This window comes from Dasypus novemcinctus, chromosome 4 (assembly GCF_030445035.2).
Source record: "Dasypus novemcinctus isolate mDasNov1 chromosome 4, mDasNov1.1.hap2, whole genome shotgun sequence".
Classification (NCBI taxonomy): Eukaryota; Metazoa; Chordata; class Mammalia; order Cingulata; family Dasypodidae; genus Dasypus; species Dasypus novemcinctus.
The window spans coordinates 52,810,495-52,831,600 of NC_080676.1; the positions used below are offsets into that span (position 1 = coordinate 52,810,495).

The 21,106-nt window shown below is 36.6% G+C and overlaps 1 protein-coding gene across 2 annotated transcripts in view; it reads left to right on the top strand.

Annotated features, from left to right (window-relative positions):
* Window positions 1-21,106, top strand: part of KCNMB2 (potassium calcium-activated channel subfamily M regulatory beta subunit 2) — a 267,751-nt gene that overhangs the window by 22,419 nt on the left and 224,226 nt on the right. Inside the window, exon 1 of one of the 2 annotated variants that reach the window (XM_058295367.2) lies at window positions 18,961-19,068. The exons of the other annotated variant lie outside the window; for it this stretch is intronic. Coding sequence (XP_058151350.1) covers window positions 19,049-19,068 — 20 coding nt within the window. The 5' untranslated portion in view covers window positions 18,961-19,048. Of the gene's footprint in view, window positions 1-18,960; window positions 19,069-21,106 lie in introns of those variants that run through there. 2 annotated transcript variants of the gene reach the window in all.

The window sequence follows — 21,106 nt, forward strand, 5'->3', positions numbered from 1 at the left end:
AGCCAGTACCTGCACAAGTGAGTTCACACAGCAAGATGATGACACAGCAAAAGAGAGACGAAGGAGAGAGTCAAGGTGAAGTGTAGCAGAGACCAAGAACTAAGGTGGTGCTATTGACAAGAAACATCTCTCCACATCAGAGGTCCTCAGGATCGAATCCCTCTGAATCCTAGAGGAGAAAGATGAGAAGAGAAGACAAAAAAAAAAAAAAAAGAGAGAGAGAGAGAAAAGTAGATACAGAAGATCACACAGTGAATGGATACAGACAGCAAGAAAATGGCAGGTCGGGGGTGGGGACAGGGGTGGTGGGGAGAAATAATAATGAATAAATAAATAAATAAATATTTAATAAAAATAAAATAAAACAAAATGGACTTCATATTCAGAGCTGTCTAAATGAGCAGACTATGATGGGAGATTGGAGTGTGAGTGTTCACGGTAGGGGAGGGAGAGTTGGGAGAGAGTATTCTGATGGACAGAAAGTCAACTCAGAACAGAAAATGACCAGTGTCCAGATCTGGATGGCTCTTAAGGTAATTTATAAACTTGGACTAGACTGCATATGCACAAAATACATGAAATAAAGGAAATTTCTTCTCTCCTGAATGGTCTTGCATCATATTTCACTTCTCAGACAACACTTATCCCAGCTTTGAGAAGGAAATCAAATAAAGTAAATTAAGTTCTCATGAAAAATATAGTGCAGGGAAGGTATATACCATCTTTGAAAGTATTGGTGGTGCCAAGAGGTGGTAAAAGTGTGGGTATGTTTGGAAAGGAAATATAAGAGTGCCCCTAGACTCCTCCAACAAAGGAGTGATGATCACCATCAGAATTTAAGGTCTGCAAATTCATAAAAACCACCCTTTTAACTTCTGGTCAGACCAAGCTGATGCAAGCATTTAGAAGCTGGATCATTCAAAATAGAAATCCATTTACCCAAACTCCAAAACACATGGAAGTGAAAAGTCGCAAGAAGACTGAGAAGACATCTGAGATGATTATGATGGGTACCGAACATCATAGAAAGACAATAACCAATATGAGAACAACAGTGACCAGTGCTAACTCTGACTGAGGCAAGAAGCTCAATACTGATGTAGGTATGAATATTGGCGAGCTGAGAACACTGCATTCAGTCCAAGCGGAAAAACAGGAAAACTCAGACCCAACTAATAATTGCTGCATTTTGCTTTGTGTGAAATAGTGACATAAAAAGATGGGAATGAAGATTTAGTAAGCACCCAATTTCTGTCAGGCACACTGCTGGAGCTTTCTATGCCTTACCACATCTAATTCTCACAATAACCTTGAAAGAAAGGTGTTTTATCCCCACTTTATACTTCATCTTAATTTATAAGAAAATTAGAGGTCAATTTAATAAACTTGCCCAACCCATACACTTTGATGGAGGAGAAATTGATAAAAATGTTTTGAAAGCAATTCAGCAGAACCTATCAAAAATTTTAAGGAGTAAAATTATTGCCTCAGGTATCCTATTTCTAGTCACTTATTCCTCAAATATTTTCATAAGTGTGTGATGATATGTGCAATTATCTTCATTGCATCATTTGTAATATTAAAAATTTGGAGACAAAGGCTCTTCAGTGAGATAAGTCATGGTACATCTTTATACTAGAATACTTTGAATACGAAATAAGATCGACGTAAATGAAATTATACTGATTCAGAAGGATATCTCAGAAATATTTTTGAGTGCAAAAATCAATGCAAAATATATGTATCAAAGTCAACTTTTTATAAACAAAACATCCATATATCTGTAGGTACACAGTAAAACCTCTGGAGAAATGTATTCTAAGCAATTAATAGTGGTTACATTTAAAGAATGAGAATGAGGGGACTGGGGTAGAAAGAACCACTTTCTATTTTCAACTTTTCTGTATTATGTATTTTTAACAAATACATGTTGTCCTGTTTGAAAGAAAATCAAAAGTCGCAATGGACCCAAAGTCACACAAGCAGCCATTAGCAATTAAGGTTCAGCATAATGCTTCCTCCTGGATCTCTTACACTTTGGGAGTTCTCCACATCTGAAATTAAAATTACTCTGTCTGGGGCAGAAAATGATATACAGTAGAATTGTCCGAGAGAAGAGGGTGAAAACTTTTCAAGGAAAATCAATTAAAGCATGAGTAGAAGCCATGGCAACAACCATAAATGCATTCTTCTACCAAAAAAAAATGAATATATACATGTGGACATGAAAATCTATACAAATTTGTGTTATGTTATATCAGTTTATTTTTTCCAAGAATGTAGTTCTTTACAGTCATTCCAACTATTAAATTGCCCAGCAGACATAGTCAGGTACCCATGGCTATCTTTATCATTGATAACACAATTTCTAAATGCTCTACTTGTTGGTAGGTTTATATTTCCAAATTTAAACTTTCAGCAGCTTCTGTGGATTTTTTCTGTAACATCTTGATTGAAATTAGATTCTAGTAAGTGATACTGCATACAATAAATTCTTTGGCAGGCAGAGGAACTAGATTTTTAGAAATATTACAATACAGTATTTAATAACACTGCTAATTATTAATGAGATCCAGAATGCTGAAACATGGCAACCAGGGACAGAGAATATAAGAAGCTCAAAAATATGTCCAAAGGCCCAAGAATATTGAAAGTGGACAAATTAAATATAGTAATAATAAATTGCAATGCTTAATTTCATGTGTTATCTCGGTTGGGTTATGGTGTCCAGTTGTTTGGTCAAGCAAGCACTGACCTGATTGTTACTACCAGGGTGTTTGCTGGATTTAAACCATCAGTGATCACCTTTAGAATGGAGAGGAATTGCCTCATCTAATTAGTTGGAGACCTTGAAGGGAGAACTGAAGATTTCAAGAGTCATAAAGAAGAATTTCTATCTCTACTTCAGCCAGCCAACTTCTCTTGGGGAATTCTTTGAAACCTTCATGAGTTCCCAACTTGTGACCTGCCCTATGGAATTCAGACTAGTCAGTCCCCATGGTTCCGTGACCACTTCCTGTAATAAATCTAACTAGCTAGCTAGATATCCTCTATCTCTCATCTATGTATCTATGCTGTCAGTTCTTTTTTCTGGAGAACCGCAATTAATACATGAATTATATTCTTAAAGCAAGTCAGACTCCTACTGGCAGGGAATATTAGAAGAAGGTTGAACTAGATGACTTGTAGGGTCTTTCCTGCCCCGTCTTAGTTTGCCAGAGCTGCTAGGTCAAATACTACACAATGGCTTAAACAAGAAGCATTTATTTGTCTCAGTTTTGAAGGTGAGAAGTCTAAGATCAAGACGTCGGCCAGGACATGCTTTCTCCCAGAGTTAGCAGCATTCTGGTTTGGGCAGTGCTCCATCACGTGGCCATCTCTCTCTCCTTTCCGGCTTATTTACTGACAGTGTCAGAATTTCCCCTGTTTCCAATGCCTCCAAGTCATACAGATTAAAGCCCAACTGATTCAATCTGGCCATGCATTAATTAATAATAACATCTCCAAAAGATCCTATTACAGAGATGAAATGAAAAGAAAAAAAAAAAGATTAAAAAATGAAATAAAGTAAAAGGTAAACCAGAAGAGAAAAAAAAACAAAAAAAACATTTTTTTTAAAGTCCTATTACAAATGGGTTCATACTCACAGGTATACAGATTAATATTGAAAATGTCTTATGTGTGGGACATGATTCAATCCTCAACAGTCTCTTATGTTCATTTCCCCTAAAATATCCAAATAGTATTACAAGGACTCTTTCAAATGAAAATTCTCAAGGTTAATTTGCTAAGCAAAATCCAATAAAAAACAGCAGTCTATAACTCTCTAAAGGTATGGTCTTAGTTTAAAGTTTTTTGGTTTAGTAATAATGAAGGGAAAATAATTTCTAAATATGCAATTCACTAAAGATATTAATTCTCAGTTAGATACTTTAGAACTCTAGGTCCAAATATAAATTTGAACCACATTTGTAACATTCAATGGTCTTAGTATTCGACTTGATAGAATCTAACATCAGACACATATGCGTGCTTACACACATTTCATGCACACATACACACTTAACTGGAAATTTTGCTCAGAGAAAATTCATATGGATATGACATACAAATAACTTTAAAATGTACCAAAACCAAATCAACCATATAAGTTAGTCAATTTAGCTATTACAGACTATTCCCTTCCAGAAAACCACTCTCCCCTGTTTTCCAAATTGAACCCAGAATCAGAGAGGAAAAAAGTGTTGAGTAGATTTTTAAAAACAGTAAACATCTAAATTCATCCCCTTGCCTTATATTTGGATAAGTGTGTAAAAACCAAGAGAATTCCATATGAATTTTACTTAGCTGGGGATATTTAGAAAAAAATCATTTTACTAATTTTACATTTACAATACAAACTTTGCAAAAGTTATAAAGCAGCTGTGTGCTAAATATGCACTCACATTCCACAGATCAACCACCAAATGGCTTCATAGGAACCATTACTGCAAAACACATTGGTATTGGTATAATAGAAATGTATTCATTTAAAGATAAACTTCACATCTCTTGTAGCTCCAGGTTCTGAGGATGCATAATAATGAGTAAACACATGAATTTAAAAGATGGCTTCAAACATTTCGGGACTTAACAGAAGTAGTTAAATCATTTCCCAGCCACATTGTGACTTTATTGAGGGTGTTATAATATTGCCATTCTGGGTTTCTTCATTACCATGACCCACCTTGTAAATATTTGACTCGAGGCAGAAAGGTCAATGTAGGCAATCAGAGCTGGGGAGTGTGCAAATCTGTGAGTATTAAAATGTCTATGCTATTAACCTAAGTAAGGGTTTATTTATCAAACAATATTACCTTTTCAAAATTTGCCTAATATCTGGAAATTAAGGGAGAAATGTCCAGAGCAGCCAATAGAAATGTCTAAAAGTGAGGATTGAGTAGACAACATATATAATAGCATTCAGTGGCTTATTAAAGGTATTCAATAAAAGAGTGCTATATTATTAACATCTTTATCCTTATTACCCCACGTGGCTATATGAAGGACCTGCAATCACTTATCCTGGGAGACATATTTAGATTTAAACCAAATAAGAGGCAAGCAATTAAAATAGAGAACACATTTTACTATAGCCAGATCCACTTAGACTAGCAAAGAGTTACAGCTGGCATTCTTACAATAAGGAAAAGAGGAAAATTACCAAAGACAGACACAATTCAAAAGGAAAAGCAATGTCGCACCATTTGTATTAGGGCAAATAGTTCAGATTATTTAAAGCTAGGGAGAGGATAATTTAAGTTTTGCAAAGCATACACTATTTTATGTTCTAAATAATGACACTGTGTTAAGAGTAGCAGCTGTGGAGTCAGGCAGATTTGTGTTCAAATATCAGCTCTACTTTCTTGTAGTTATGTGATCTTAACGAAGTTACCTAACCATTCTGATCTGCAGTTATTATTCTCTTAAATGGAAGTTGTATCTCCTCCCTCACTGAGTCTACATGAAATGTTGAATGTAAATGGCTACCACAGAACTCACATAGGGACTCCACTTATTAAATGATAGCTATATTGTTATTACCATACTTTGCTTAAGAATATTTAGACATCTATAATACATTTTTTAAGATCTCTATCAAACAGTTCAATGTTATAAAAAATAACTTTGTCACTTCTTCTATCATCTAGAAAGTTAACATATGAAAAACCTAATTTCCACAAGATGCTGCTGTGATTGGTTAATAATGTAATATGTAATCAGACATAGATAGATGAAAAGAAATATAATCAAAAGGTAGAATGAAAGAATAGTGTTCTTTTCTGCCCTTTATGTGGGTCAAAGCCAGTTTAAAAGTGCCTAAGACTTGTAAGGCTGTGAAGAGTTGTTGAAAGGACCAATCACTACACCACTGTAAGCACAGTGACATTAGCTTGGGAGAATATTTCTGCCATGTTACTTTCCTGACACATCCCTATTTGTCCATTTGAAATCACAGAAAAAACCTGGATCTCTGCAGAATATACACTGATATATTCGTGATCTTTTGAGTTCCCAGAAATGTTCAGGGACGGAATCTGTCTTTGAAAGAGTACAAAAGCTTTTGATGACAGTTTTACTATGATCCTGAGGATATTCAATCAGTGTAACAGTTACAGTATTTTGCAGCTCTTAACACAATAGGTTAAAGGAAAGAGAGAAAAGTACAGAATAACCACTGCTTCTCTAGTGCTTGGAAGGTACTCAAGGACTACTTATTGAATTAATAAATGCATTTATCCTAACCTGAATGTACGGAGAAGTCTTTAAGATAGATGCATGGATAGATGATAGATAGATGACAGATAGAGATAGACATAGATCGATAGATTGATAGATAGACAGATAGATAGATACATAGATAGATAGATAGATAGATAGATAGATAGATAGATAGATAGATAGATAGACAGATAGGTATAACATTCAAGTTTTGGATCAAAGGATTGAGTCTCTGGATTATTAGAACTCTCTGGATACAAATGACAGAAACACAACTCAAACATGACCAAGCAAAAAAGAAATGAATTGGCTTATATAAGTTAAAATGTCAGGAGTTGACTGACTTTGGCATAGTTCGTCCACATACAAATACTCAAATATCTGCTCTTCATTTCTTGACTCTTTTTCTTTCAGATTGGCTACACTTTCTAGAAGTTTTTCTCACTATGGTAGGAAAAGATAGCCACCAGGAGCCCCAGGCTTACATGGACTTTACATTCAGAAGTAAAGAGAGGATTTCCCTTCAAGCCTCCTAATAGTTACCAAATAACTACCTGAAAAGGAACTCCTAGTTCTGCTGCTAGACACTGCTTCATCTGATGCATGATTGGCCCTGCATCAATCATGATGACCAATCATAATGGCTAGAAGGGTGGATATTCTGACTTGACTTCTTGGTCCCTCTGCCTGTATTGGGAGGTTATAGGAGGGAGCAGCACCCTTTGATTGATGGCCTTACTAGAATCACATAGTGACAGGAAAGGGTGATTTCCAAAAGAAAATAATATGGAAGAGACAAAATAATAATTGTCTGCTACAGCTGCCTTCTAAAAACTTCTTTCATCCTCTCCTTTGCTTCTCTCCTTGACCTTCCATAATATTATAGTCCATTATTTACATGCCCCTGACTTCCTCAAGATTTCAGCATTCTCAGGGTAGGGAACATATTTTTGTCATAATACAGTGCATTGAACATTGTAGTCCCCCACAAATTTAAAGGGATAATCTATGTAAAAACAATTCATAAACGGTAAAGCATCATACAAATGTAAAAATTTAGGGTAATGGATTTAATTATCTTTGGCTTTCTGAGAGAGGGAAGAACATAAGAAGTTCTGATTTATCAGTGATCCTAAGAGGTAACAGAACAACTTCTGGCAATGGCACCTGCATCTACATTTGCTATAACTCATATCTTTTTACTATAATCCTTTCATCTTTATTTACATCATAAGGGACTGAAGATAAAATAAAAAATCATGTTGTCACCTTGGAAGCAGAACTCCTATTGTACCCATTGTAATATAATTTCCCTGTGCCTGGAATGTAGCCATATCTATGTACTTCTTGTTAATTATCACATCTAATCTTGTCTGCATTGGTTCATTCCCCTATAGATGGTATTTCTCTTAATAGTCAGAATAAAGTAGTTTGTGATCAATACTCCCCAACATATTTCAGTCCCTTACAAGTCCTTATTATCTTGAAAGTTCAGTCTTTCACCCATTTTTCCAGAATTTCATTTCTGGGCTGCTACCTTAAAGTCTTCTGGTTTCATGTATTTGCAATTATGTCAGGGAGACAAATTATAACTCTGTAAAGGAAAATAACTGTTTTAACCATCATTTTTTAATCACTCATAGCGGTTTGCCACCACAAAATGTCTCCAAAAAGTTAGTTGGATAAAGAAAAATATGAAAATATTTCAGGAAAGATAAGACTAGAAAGCCAAGTCTCATTAAAATGAACACCACTGCGATAGAGTTCACTGTAATTAAAATATTCCAAGATCTCTCTGGACAGTGACCAATAACAATGATGCCATTTTGCTCTTTTAAAAGAAAAGCTTCCTTTGTTAATAACTCAGTTCTTTTTTATAACAATGCTTTTATCCTTCAGCTCTTGTCCACATAATAGTCACTAACTATTGTGGGAAAAGAAAAAGAAAAAAATAAAATATGAGCACTTGATTCTGGGGTAAAGAGCAAGTGGAAAGAGGAGCAGACAGTACCAAGTAAAATAGAAAAAACTTCCACACAAAGAAGTGACTGTCAAGAGAAATATAAATTACAGCATTCTCTTTTCTTTTTTTAAAAAAAAAGAGAAATAAGTCAAGCAAGAAGAGAAGGAGCCATGACCAAAAAAGCATGCATCTTTGCAATTTACAAAGTTTTATCTACGTTATCTCATTGAGTGTAACCATCCCACAAAAGTCAGACATAAAGTGGTCTTCCCAAGGGAGCTAAGCAATCTTCTGATTTAAACATTTTATACTATTTCTACATCACAGCTTCCTCTATTGCCTTCCACAAATTAACTATATATTTTTAAAATGTTGAGATCTATGTGCCCTTTGAATGCAATGTCTAATTCATTACAATTTCATTCTATTTACATTTTTAGTTGCCTCACATGTGTCTAAGTTAATTAGCATCCTCTAAAATTTAGATGGCAACTGATAATTTAGATAATGTGGATTCAAATGAGATATAATGTGTGGCTATGAAATAAAATAACACCTGCATTTACTTATGTTGGATGTTTAATAAGAAGATTTGGAAAGTCTGTTATGCAGTGAAGTGTGTCAGAATTGCCTAGAGTTAGACTATTTGAATCTAATACAAGACTTACAATTATTTTGCAACATGGACAAGAAATTAGGGAAGAAAGAAAAGCCTGTGTAGATGTGCAAGTATAAAAAGTTCTCAAGGATAGCATGCATTCTAATCATGAAGACAAGGAAATTTCATCGAACACATTTAATATGTCTTTCCATTCAAGTACATGTAGTGAGAGAAGAAATGACCTCAAATCCTAAATTTTACCCCTATATATACTTGTGACAAGTGCTACTACGTCAATCATCCTGATGATATATGTTACTGCAAACCTTTCAAGTCAGTACATTGGATGGCACACTGGCTTTAAATTAAAAATGAATAATAATTTTTAAAAAGCCAGCTGATGGCCAGGAACCCAAGCAATCTTGCTACCACAGATAGTTTCAAATCGTGGGTAAAGGGATTCTAAAACAAAGGAGAATAACAAAATTCTTTGTGACCTCCCTTTTGCTGCCAAGAATTGTGATTTTCTTTCTCACCATGAGATCCACAGATACTCATTTTAGTTTCCTCAAATAGTTCAGCCAGTTCCTCTCAAGCCTGAGCAAAGGCAATTGAGTAGAGCTGCCTCCATGGTGCTCTTTACTTGGGTTCTATTCAGCTCTATTTGATCCTGCCATGGAAACTACTTTGCAGATAAAGAGAATATTTTTAAAAATAACTATGGTTGGAAGTTTGCCAGTGTTGTAAATGCTTTGAAGATCCACTGGAAATGCTTTGAAGTTCCAATTCCAATGTTGCTAATGTATCTTCCCAAGCAACCTCTAATGATGTCTTCAGGAAATTCTTGGTGAGTGAATGTTGAGGGGATATTTGTAAGTAAGGTGGATCTACCTTTTTTCTCTATGGACATAATTTCACAGGCTAACTGAGCCAATTAAAGAAGAAAGTGATATGATTCCACTAGAAATCCTCTTCTGTTTTTACTAAACTCTCTCCCTAAAAATTTTTAGAAACAATCCTGTGTACTAATGCAACCATCTGCCTTGTTATATAGTCCATGCAGCTAACCATGGAAAAATTCCTATTTGGAGAATTGATTATTGATTAACATCTGTAGTAGTGAAAATTTTAAATCAAATCACTTGAGTTCATAAAAGTAAATTCTTACATTTTTACAGAGTAGACAACTAATCAGAGAGGGGTGTGGCAGTTTGATATTATTTATGAATTCCAAAAAGAGATTATGTTTGTAAACTTGTCTGTTCCTCTGGGCATAGTAACCCTTTGATTGCATTAGATTCAGCTGAGATGTCTGAGTAAATTATGTTAAAATTAGAGCTTTGGGAAGCAGATTTGGCTCAACTATAGAGCATCTGCCTACCATATAAGAGGTCCAGGGTTCAAACCCAGGGCCTTCTTGACCTGTGTGGAGCTGGCCCATGCACAGTTATGATGCGCACAGGACTGCCGTGCCATGCAGGGGTGTCCACCATGTAGGGGAGTCCCATATGCAAGGAGTGCATCCCTCAAGGAGAGCCACCCTGTGCACAAGAAATGCAGGCTGCCCAGGAGTGGTGCCACACACATGGAGAGCTGACACAGCAAGATGATGATGCAAGAAAAAGAGACACAGATTCCTGGTGCCACTGACAAGAATACAAGCAGACACAGAAGAACACATGGTAAATGGACACAGAGAGTGATAATGGGGTGGGGGGGAGGAGGAAGGGAAGAGAAATTTTTCTTTAAAAAAGAATAAAATATGGAATTCTATTTTTTTTTTTAAATTAGAGCTTTGATTCAACCACTTTGTTAGAGTTTGACTCAGTGTTGAGTCCCAGTCCCCTTGGTGGACTGATAAAACAGACTCTCATACAGAAGTAGACACACAGGAGAAGAACACAGAGGAATAGAGAGACAGCTTATTAGATACGGCAGAAGCCCCAGGAAGAGAGAAGAGCCTGATAGTCTACAGCTGTCCTTGTGAAGAGAACAGAGCAGCTGATCCTGGAAAGAAACAAGTCCCAGGAAGAGAGATGAGCCTTATGCCAGCCCGTAGATGAAGCTGGGACCATGACCCTTAAGAGGGAAAAAGAAAGGCTGAACCCTTGCAGACATCACCCACCATCTTGCTTCAAAACATGGCCAATGATTTGGGGTAAGAAAATACCTCTTATGGTACCTTGAGTTGGACTCTTTAGGGCCTTGTTACTGCAAGCTTCTACCCCAATAAATATCCTTTATAAAAGCCAACAGAGTTCTGATATTTTGCATCAGCACCTCTTTGGCTGACTAATAGAAGAGGTAAACCTAGAAATAGAAAGATGATTTTTAGAGTAAATCTTTGTACTTAGAGTATTTTGGAGACAGGTGTTCTAATAAAACAAAGTTTTATGATTTCTTGCTATTGATATTCCTCATGCATAACTTGATTTTGAAAGCATTGATAAATTAAGCACTGCTGTTCTTAAGACATTATCTCAATGGATTCTCCCTATGATTCTTAAGATAGTTAAGACAGGAGTCAATTACCCTATTTTAAGGATGAAAATCTAAGGCTCAGAGAAATCAATTATTTTTTCAAAGTCACATGACTAATTTTTGCTAGAACTGAGTCTCGAACCCGGTTCCTCTGACCTAAGCCCTACTCTACACCAATGTGGAGATTGACTCATGTCCCCAAATAGGCATTTTCAAGTCCCAATCCCTGGCTCTATGGGTGTGGACCATTGTAAATAGGGTCTCTTTAAGATGTTAATTCAGTTAAGGTATGGCCTAACTGAATCAGGTTGAGTTTTAATCCAGATTATTGGAATTCTATATAAACAGAATGAAATTTGAACACAGAGAAAGAAGTCATAGGAGCAGCCAGTAGCTGGAAGCCAGAGGAGAAGGGAGAAGACACCACCATGTGCATTGCCAATTGATGGAAAAGCCAAGGAATCCTGGGAAGCAGATGTGGCTCAAGCAACTGAGCTCCTACCTACCACACGGGAAGTCCGTGTTTCGGCTCCAGGTACCTCCTAAAGAAGACAGGGAGCTGGCACGATGGGCAGGCACGGCAAGCTAACAAAACAAGATGATGCAACAAGAGACACAAGAAGAAGAAGAAAAAAAATGAGAGACACAACAATTCAGGGAACAGAGTTTGCTCAAGCAATTAGGTGCCTCCCTACCACATCAGAGGTCCTGGGTTCAATTTCCAGTGCCTCATAAAGAAACAGGGAAAGACGAACAGACACACAGCAAGTACAAACAACAAGGTGGGGAGAAATATATAAATAAAACATATCTTTAAAAAAAAAAAGCCAAAGATTGCTGGCTAGCCAGAAGATACCAACCCCAGGAAGAAGCAAGCCTTCTAGCCTCTGAAATTAGTAGGCAATAAATTCCTGATGTCAAGCCAACCCATTGTACGGTATTTGTTTCTGCAAATGAGAAATTTAAACAACCACCATTCCTCTTGTCCCAATGGATATGCACATCTCCTCCTTTTTAAAGTGGGTGATAATCATCTTGCCTCTCTGTTTACATGTGTTCATGCCCTCTGTAGTTCACTTTACTTGCTCACAGCTAAAGTGAAGAGAAGATAGGAATAGGCAAGTGGATAAGTAATCATGATGTATTTTCTGGAATGGTATTTAACCATGTGCTTAAACTTATTGTAGCCAATAATGCTTAATTTCTGCACCTTTTCAAAATCATTGTGAGAAGTACTAATAAAATACTATTTCACTGGCAATCTTTCCCCTAAAATGCTCTCATAATATATTTCAACTTGAAAAATCATAGTTTTATCACAGCCTTGCTTGCATCTAACCATTGTCTACACTGTGAAACTCTGGCCTTGCTTTTTTTTTTTTTTTTTTTTTTTTCTGAGGCAGTTAATTTATTTCATATCATTGAGGTCATATAGTATTTGTCCTTCAATGCCTGGGTTGCTTCACTCAACATAAGATTCTCAAGGTTCATCCATGTTATCACGTGCGATTGTAGTGTATTGGTTCTTACAGCTGAGTAGTATTCCATGCTTTTCCTTTCTTAAAACCCTTTTTGGCACCCTATACCCTCAGGATAAAGGATAAAGAACAAACTCCTTATTATGACTTTCCAAGTCTTCTTTGACCTGGCCCCTTCCTTCCTCACCAAAATCCTTCCCCAATACTCTCCCTTCTCATATTTCAGCTAAACTGAAAAACTACAGTTACCCAGTATAGCCTATACCACTCTACCTCACCATGCCAATACCCATAATCTCTCTTCTTTCTAAAAGTCCCTTTCATGATTTTTCTATCTGGAAACTCTACTCTTTCTTCAAAACTCAGATAACACATCTGTCTATTAAGACTTTCTGAGCATTTTCCCATGCCTCCACAAAGCAGTCTTGATGACTCCTCTTTGCATACCTTGATTAGAGTTAACCAATCTTAGTGAAGCTGTTCCCAGCACAATGCTTAGAAAGATGCAGGAGACGCTTAATAAATATTATTGAATGATTAATGGATGGATGAATACCCATTTTACAGAGTAGTTGAGGAAATAGAAATTCCTTGATTTCCTCAAGTCAGAAGAATCTGAAGATCACATGCTATTACCTTTGTTCTTTCCCATACCCTGCTCTCAGCTAATATTAACAAATTTACCAAGGATCACAAACAAATGTCCTCAATATATAATCACAAAGTCACTTAGAACCTTATATGTAGTGAAAATAACAAGGGAGATTTTATTAATCTTACACAAATTTCTAATGCTATCTCTACTGTCCTTGAGCAAGACTTGTAATTGTACACATTTTTGTTGTTGGTTTGATTTTCCCCCACTTAAGTTCTGCATCCTTAAAAATAAAATAGCAAGAAGAAACAAATAGAAATTCTAGGGTTTTTAAGTCAAATGTGGATATCATAAATAATGACCTTATTCATTCCAGATTCATTCCTCAGAACACTATATACACAGTAAGAAAAGCAAATCTAAAGGAACTCGTTGAAATATAGTTTAAGAAGTTATGACTTTAAAGAAGGAAAATCTAAGCAAAAGCATGTAATAACCAAAAGAGACAGATCAGAAACTAAGCTTATTAATTTTATAATTGGATCCTTTTCCTAGGTCTTCCTTATGGTAATTTAAACATTTAAAAATTCATAAAAGTGTTATGGGATGACTCTAGAAACAGTCATGAGCACTATGTGAGTTATAAAGCAAATATAACCATGAATACAATTATATTTGAGAAAAGAAACATTTTAAATAATTTCAAAAGATTATAATTTAGGGTCTAATTCAGTAGTGTAGATTAATGCAGTTACAGTTCATGAAATTGCTTCACCTTCAGTCTTAAAAGCCAGTTCAATATTTGATCAGAATTTTTATTTAGCAACTATGTTTTATGAGACATAATACTATACACTATAAAAGATAACAAATAAATAGAATTTAGTCTTTGCTTTAGAGATGCTTAGTGTCTGGTAGAGAAGGTAAGGCATTTATACAAATAAAGCTTGTGAGGCTTGCTAAAGAAAAGTACGTAAGAGGAATTTCCCATTTAGAGGAAATCAAGAACCATTTCATAGCAGGTCATTGTGAGAAGAAATTGGCATAATATACATTAAAGCACTGTGTAAATCGTCAAATCCTGTTTAAGTGTTAGATTATTTTTGCCAAGAGCAGATTTGGACATCTTCTACTCTATCTGAATTGGACAGCAACAGGAGTAGTTGTTAGAAACTTTTAAATGTAGTAAGAGAGGTCCACTCAAGATACAGAAACACACAGCATACCACAGATGAGGAGATGCCCAGGCAGAGCAGGTTCTCGTGGAGGAAGAGCCACGAGCAGAGGCTTGTGTGGAAGTCAAGGCTTCACTGAGCCCCTAGACAGCAGGGCTGTGTCTCTTCACTCTCTGACTCTACTACTTTCACTTGATTCTTGAGAGGGCTCGTCCTCTTCTCACAACAGAACTACATGTGCTTTCCTTCTTCCAAGCATTGATTTCCTCTCACGATGTTTTGTGAGCATTTCTCCTTCAAACTCAATTTTCTCCTTACCCCCTTAGCAGCAGCCTACCTTAGGACCATCCATACATGTTTCTGCATCCACAGCCACTGCGTGTTTGCTGATTGTATTTATGGCTCTGTATTAGTCAGGATTCTCCAGGGATACAGAACCAACAGGATTTATATATTGAGATCTGTTATAGGAATTGGATCACATGACCATGGGGATCAGCAAGTCCAAATTCTGTAGGGCAGGATGCATGTTGGAAACCCTGATGAAAGTGTCAATGAATTTCCCAGGGGGAGCTGGCTGGCTGAAGTGTAGTAGAAATTCTTTCTGATTGCTGAAATCATCAGTTCTACATTTAAGGCCTTCAACTGATTGAATGAGAATTCTCTCATTGCTGAGGGCAATCTCCTTTGCTGGTTATAGATGTGATCAGCTATAGATGCAATCAACTGACCAATGATTTAAATAACAGTAACAATCAGGCCAGTGCTTGTTTGCACAAACAACTGGACACCGTAACGTAGTCAAGTTGACACTTGAACTTAACCCATCACAAGCTCTTAGCTCAAACTGCCAAGGGAGGGAATCTGCCTGTTCCACACAAGGCTATGTAGGACACCCCAGTGAAACTTGAGTATTGGCTACTTTTGAGTCATGTAACCAACCAGTCAGTTTTGGCAGGGAAGAAAGTGTCATATGGTTCAACACAAGGCCATTTCGTTTTGCTCCTTCATTCACACATTCATTATTTCAATCACTCAGTCACCTCTGGTTCTAGATACTGGATGATACATTGTGAACAAGATGGAAAAAGTCCCTGTCATTGTGATGTTTTTATCCAGTTGGTAGAGACAAATACTAAAAGTAACAAAATAAAATAAGCAAAATAAATGCTACCAGTGGTAAATACTATGGAAATATTAAATATATATAATAAGTATGACTGAAAGTGAGGAGGAGAAAGAGCTACTAGTTTTGGAAGGAAGTGAAATTTGTGAGCTGAGTAACAGGGTGCTATGGTAGTAGGTTCTATCATAATACCATAAATAAAACATAACACACACAGAGGCTATTTTGAGCCATAAGAATCAAATACTTCCAAATATACAGAAGCACCAATCCAAGACAATAAAGAGATCAACTAATGACTATAAAAATGACAGCAATTAATTCTGCTGTATTTCCTACTCCACATCGTTATTCAGCTGATAAAAACCAATATGAAATAAAGGATGTGAAAGCAATCTGTGAACCAAGAGACCTTATATAGATATACGGGATCAAGATCATTGCAGGTATAAAGCAGAGTGAAGGGAAGGATGGTGAGTTCCAGACCAGGTAGGTGTCAAGAGATCCCTTACAATAGATTCTGATGGTGCTGGAGAGAAAACCTTATCAAGACTGATTTTCACTTTATATATTGGCACCATTTCTGTTTAGGCATTGTTTAAAATCAAAGTCTCCACTCAGCCATAGTCTAAGTGCATTGCAATTTCCACAGCTGAATCTCACTGAAATATAATTTTTAAATCAGAAGTTTGACCTAGATTTAAAGGTTAAATTCTCAAGTTCTGCCACTTTTTCTATATCACTGAAACTCATACAAAACCATATAAGTAGCATGAAAAACATTTTAATTGCCTTCTTACTAAAAGCATGATCATGTAATTACAAATTCATGGATTATCTAGTTTTACAAATAGAGGAGGAAATGGTTCAATAGATTTTTTTTCATTTGACCTCCTCTCACCTGCATCACTAACTCCTCTTACCCAGTTAATTTATATTGAGCTGAATGCTCTTTTTTTCCTCTATCCATTGTCTGTGTCTAGGTGCACATCTATGACTAGGTCTATGTCCCTTGTCCATGTGAAGCTTTTTCATATGATTTTGTTTATAAATACACATTTAAAATACTTAAGCAATAATTTCACTTGGGGAGCAGAATGGTGCAGTAAAAATATCTGGGATTAAATATTTTATCACTAAATATTTCAGTGACCCAGAGCAAGTTATTTAATATTTCTCAGACTCAGCTACTCAATGGCAAAACAGAAGATTGAAAGAAAGTGTACATAAAAGTTCTGGCAAAACAAAAGCTCAATGTTGTTAGTCCTCTTTCTTCAGAATACTTTTCCATATATTTATTTTATTATAGGAAATAATGTGCCTTTGGATTCAGTACCATCTATGGTTCAGGACTTTAAATGAACACTCTTAAAAGGCACATATTTACTTAATGGATGAAATGGCTACTTTAGAATTGTTAATACAGATTAAAATGCATGTTTTGGTAATAAAACCATTATTATAAAAATAGCTATTATACAGGATAATTGGCTATTTAAAATGTGATCCATTTGCTATTTGAATTTTACAAAGTAACATAAGCCATTAGGTTATACTAATTGTTGGCTAAATTTTATTTTCATATCTAAATCAGAATTAAGTTGTACAAATATAAGGTGGAAACTTTTCAGCATAAAGAATTTATTAAAATCATTATTTAATTTAGTAATTAAATATAATAATCTGTGAACATAGATACTCAATTTAGAAATCTGAACTATTGATTTCAAAAATGACTGGGTTACAAGATTTCAAAACAAGAATGATTTGCCTTTGACTGAATATTTCACCATGATGACATCTAAAAGACAGAATTTAGAAACAAGTTAGAGTTCTTTCCTGAGCCTAAAATTTACTAGCTGTGTAATCCCAGAAAGTTACTTTTCTGAGGTTCACAACTCTTGCTTATAAGAGTGGGAATAACGTCTACCCTACTCTGTTTACAGAGCTGTTTTGAGGAACAGATGAGATAATGCACCAAATAACACTCAGAAATCTCTGAAACACCAAAAACAGGAAGGGAGAAACTAGGCAGAGGCAGCAGCTCCTTTCCTTGAGTTTCTACCGTAGGCTGTCCATGGTGCTTCCTGCTATTATGATCATTTTGCCATCCTGATCTGAAGGTGATACATATAGCAGAAGGGGAGTAGAATTTGGGGTCTGTGAAGCACCAGACTAAACCATCTGCACCCAGTGGCAACCCCTAGGTTGAAATCACCGACTTAACCAGAACTGGTGTTATTTTTGCCATCTTTTGTGTTATCCAGCTTCTCGAAGGGAATTAGCAGAGGAAGGAGATGTACAGACTGCAGAAGGCAGCTAGCCAAGGGCTTGTCCTGGCTGATGGTGATAACACCTCAGCTTATGAAAGGGATGGCTCTCAGGGTCAGGAGAGCCAAAAGACAGATTTAGTGGCTCCAGAACCGTCCACCATAAAAATCCGTGAGCAAAAGAGTAAGAAATTGGCCCAAGGTTGGCATGTTAGAGGATTCTTACATGTATAGACGAAGATAAACTGGCAAGGCTTAATGGAAGCCAGGGCAGGGTACTTTGCCCGGGGCAATCATTGTTCCGATGTCACAGGAGAGGGCTGCTGTCTTGTGTCCTTCCTACCTCCCTCTCCAAGACCCAACGTTTGTATGAAAAAGCAATCCCTATTTCCTGATTTTGAACCAAATTAGTTAGATTCCTACTATATTAATACAGTAATTAAAGTAGTAAACAGCGCCCATTCAAACTCACTCTCTTGATAAAAGGATGAGTTGATTATTACACCTGCTCTTCTTCACTGGCAAAAGATTGCATTACGTCCTTGCATTCGCCTCAAAGACAAACAGAAACCGTTGGAAGCACTGTCATTGTTTATATACTTGCGTGCACCCATCTACAACATTCTTTCTTCTAACAAGACATGTTTGTCTGCCAGCATTTTTTGGCTTTAGCAGCAGAGCTTTCTTTTCTTGACAGACCAAGAGAGGGGTCCGCCAAGGAAAAATCATCATCTGACACAGGCTTTTGGGAAAAATAAAACCCTCTGGGCAGGATCATCTTTCCTTCACTTAGCTTTCAGTGAGCAGAAAGCAAATGATCTCTCCAGGCAATTATCAACTTTAAAAGTGCTTGTGGTTTTAAGACTTTGGCAGAACCTGTTGAAAACAACATTATCATAATACACTTGTACAAACTCTAATTTCACTGGCTCTTTTGTCCCACATGATGCATGATGAAATTTATGAAAGTGTTTTCCCCCCTCAGGGCCATTTCTTTTTTTTTTTCCCACAGAGTTAATCTGCATCCCTTAAATCCAAACTATTATATTAACCATCCCTTTCTCTAGACTAGAGAACTTATTTTTTATCGTCCATATCATGGCCACCATGCATCAAAGGTAGGATCATTATTTTCTACTTATTTTCTCTTCTACAGGCTCAAATTCTTGTAGGAGGGAGTTTTTAGGGATGGGAAAAGGAGAGAGTCGGAGACTGGGAACACATTTCATTGTTAGCAATCTGATCTGGACCTTTAAATATATGAACCTGGGACGCTTCATACATCGTATCTAGGGTTTACTTTGACTTGCTTTCCTTACAGACTGACTTGGACTTAATCCAAATAAAGCCGCTTGAATAACTTTGCACTTTTATTATTAAAGCAATATAATGCTAATTTTCTGGTGCACTATAGTCTCACTTAAAACATGTATAAACTGCTTTATTAGGGATTATAGCACTATTGGGAGAGAAAGCAAAATTATCATTTATATGATAATATGAACAGATAATTTAGGAATGATTCATTCTCATAAACATTCAAACAGTGCCGTGTTAGTTTATTACTTAGTGCATATGGTGGAACAGTTCTATCCAGCAGAAAGTCTTCTATAAAATAATCATTAATTGCTTAATTGACTTTTTTTTTTCTGAATGGCAGAGTGGTATAGAAAACTTCATAAGATGTTAAAATGTGGAAATTGCCACAGCTCCCCTTTCCACTGTTTCTTTGCTCTGTGCTCTTTGCCTAATTCACACAAACTGCAGGTAGCTGGGACAAACACGTTTATGGATTAAGAGAAGAGTTTGTGATAGAAATTCAAGTTTGGGATGGGGAGTTTGACTAGAAGAGTTCTAAATTTCCTCCCAGCCCTGACTTTCTATTACCCTAAACAGGTGGTAGAAATAATTTCCAGCTGCAAACACCAGCAGAGATCCAAATTTAAAAAGAATTTTGTGATATGCCATTGGACAGAAGGAAAGATAGAAAACAAAACAGTAATTGTGACAACTGGTCAGAGAGTTTGAGGATGGGCTATTTCAATCAACATTATATTTCAGCTTTAAGACAAATCCTGGGTCCTTAAAAGTCAAGTTTTTAAGGCAGCCTCTTAAACAGCAAAGTGGGATGGAAGGGCTCTTCTAGGATTAGATTAGAAAAGTTAGATAAACAGATGATAGGTCAGACAGAGAGAGAGAGAATAGAGATGGATGAGTAGATAGATAGATAATAGATAGGAAATAGAGGAATTTAAAAATATTTTCCCTCAACATTTTTTTTTAAATTTTCTAATAAGCCAAGTAATATATGACCACATGTCCTTTGCATTCCCATGACTACAGGTAACCCCGCTAACATGTTAATGAATATCTTTTCTTTGCATTTACAGATATATAGCAACATAGTTTTTAATATTTTGGAGTCAAATATGCAATTTTCACCTTATGGTAAAAGGTCAGGTTTCCAGACCCCAGATTTCCAACAGAAGCACTCAGTGCCCTGGAAAAATCACGGTCAATTTTGGCAGCACACTTGGTCCTGCCTGAGCCACCATTCAAACACTGCCGGCTCAACTGGATGCTGCCTGCACACCCCACCTTCTAATTCCCACAGGCAGATTATGTGACTCAGAGATAGCCGGCAGGTAAGAGAGGCACTCCATCCCAGCCTGCTTTCCACCTGGTCCAGGCAGAGCCTATTACTCGCATCAGAAAAGAGACTGCAGGAGGCCATCTAGAAGAGCAGTGACCTGCAGGGCCAGAGTTTTATAACCTGCACCTAGAGTAGCCACTCAGTGAATACTTGCTGCTTAATTGATTGAAGTCACCGGGCCAGGTGAAAGCTTGGTCTCACAACTCCACATGTCATTCCCTAATGCAAGAAGCCTGAAGAAAGTCAGAGCATTTTAAATTGTTCATCATGAGCTGGGAATCTTTTTAATGATCTCCTTCATCTACAAAGAAGTAAGATAAAATCAGATGTGTGCCCATATCAAAAATACTAAAAGTGACTGGCCCAAAAGTGTTGCAGTGAGAGGGCAGGGTTGACGTGAGATTAAAACGTCATCCCATTGAGATTTGGGAGGGTCTACTAGAAAGGATGCCTTTACCCCTTCTCCTTCTTCTTCTTCCTCTTTCTCTTTTGCTTGATGCTAG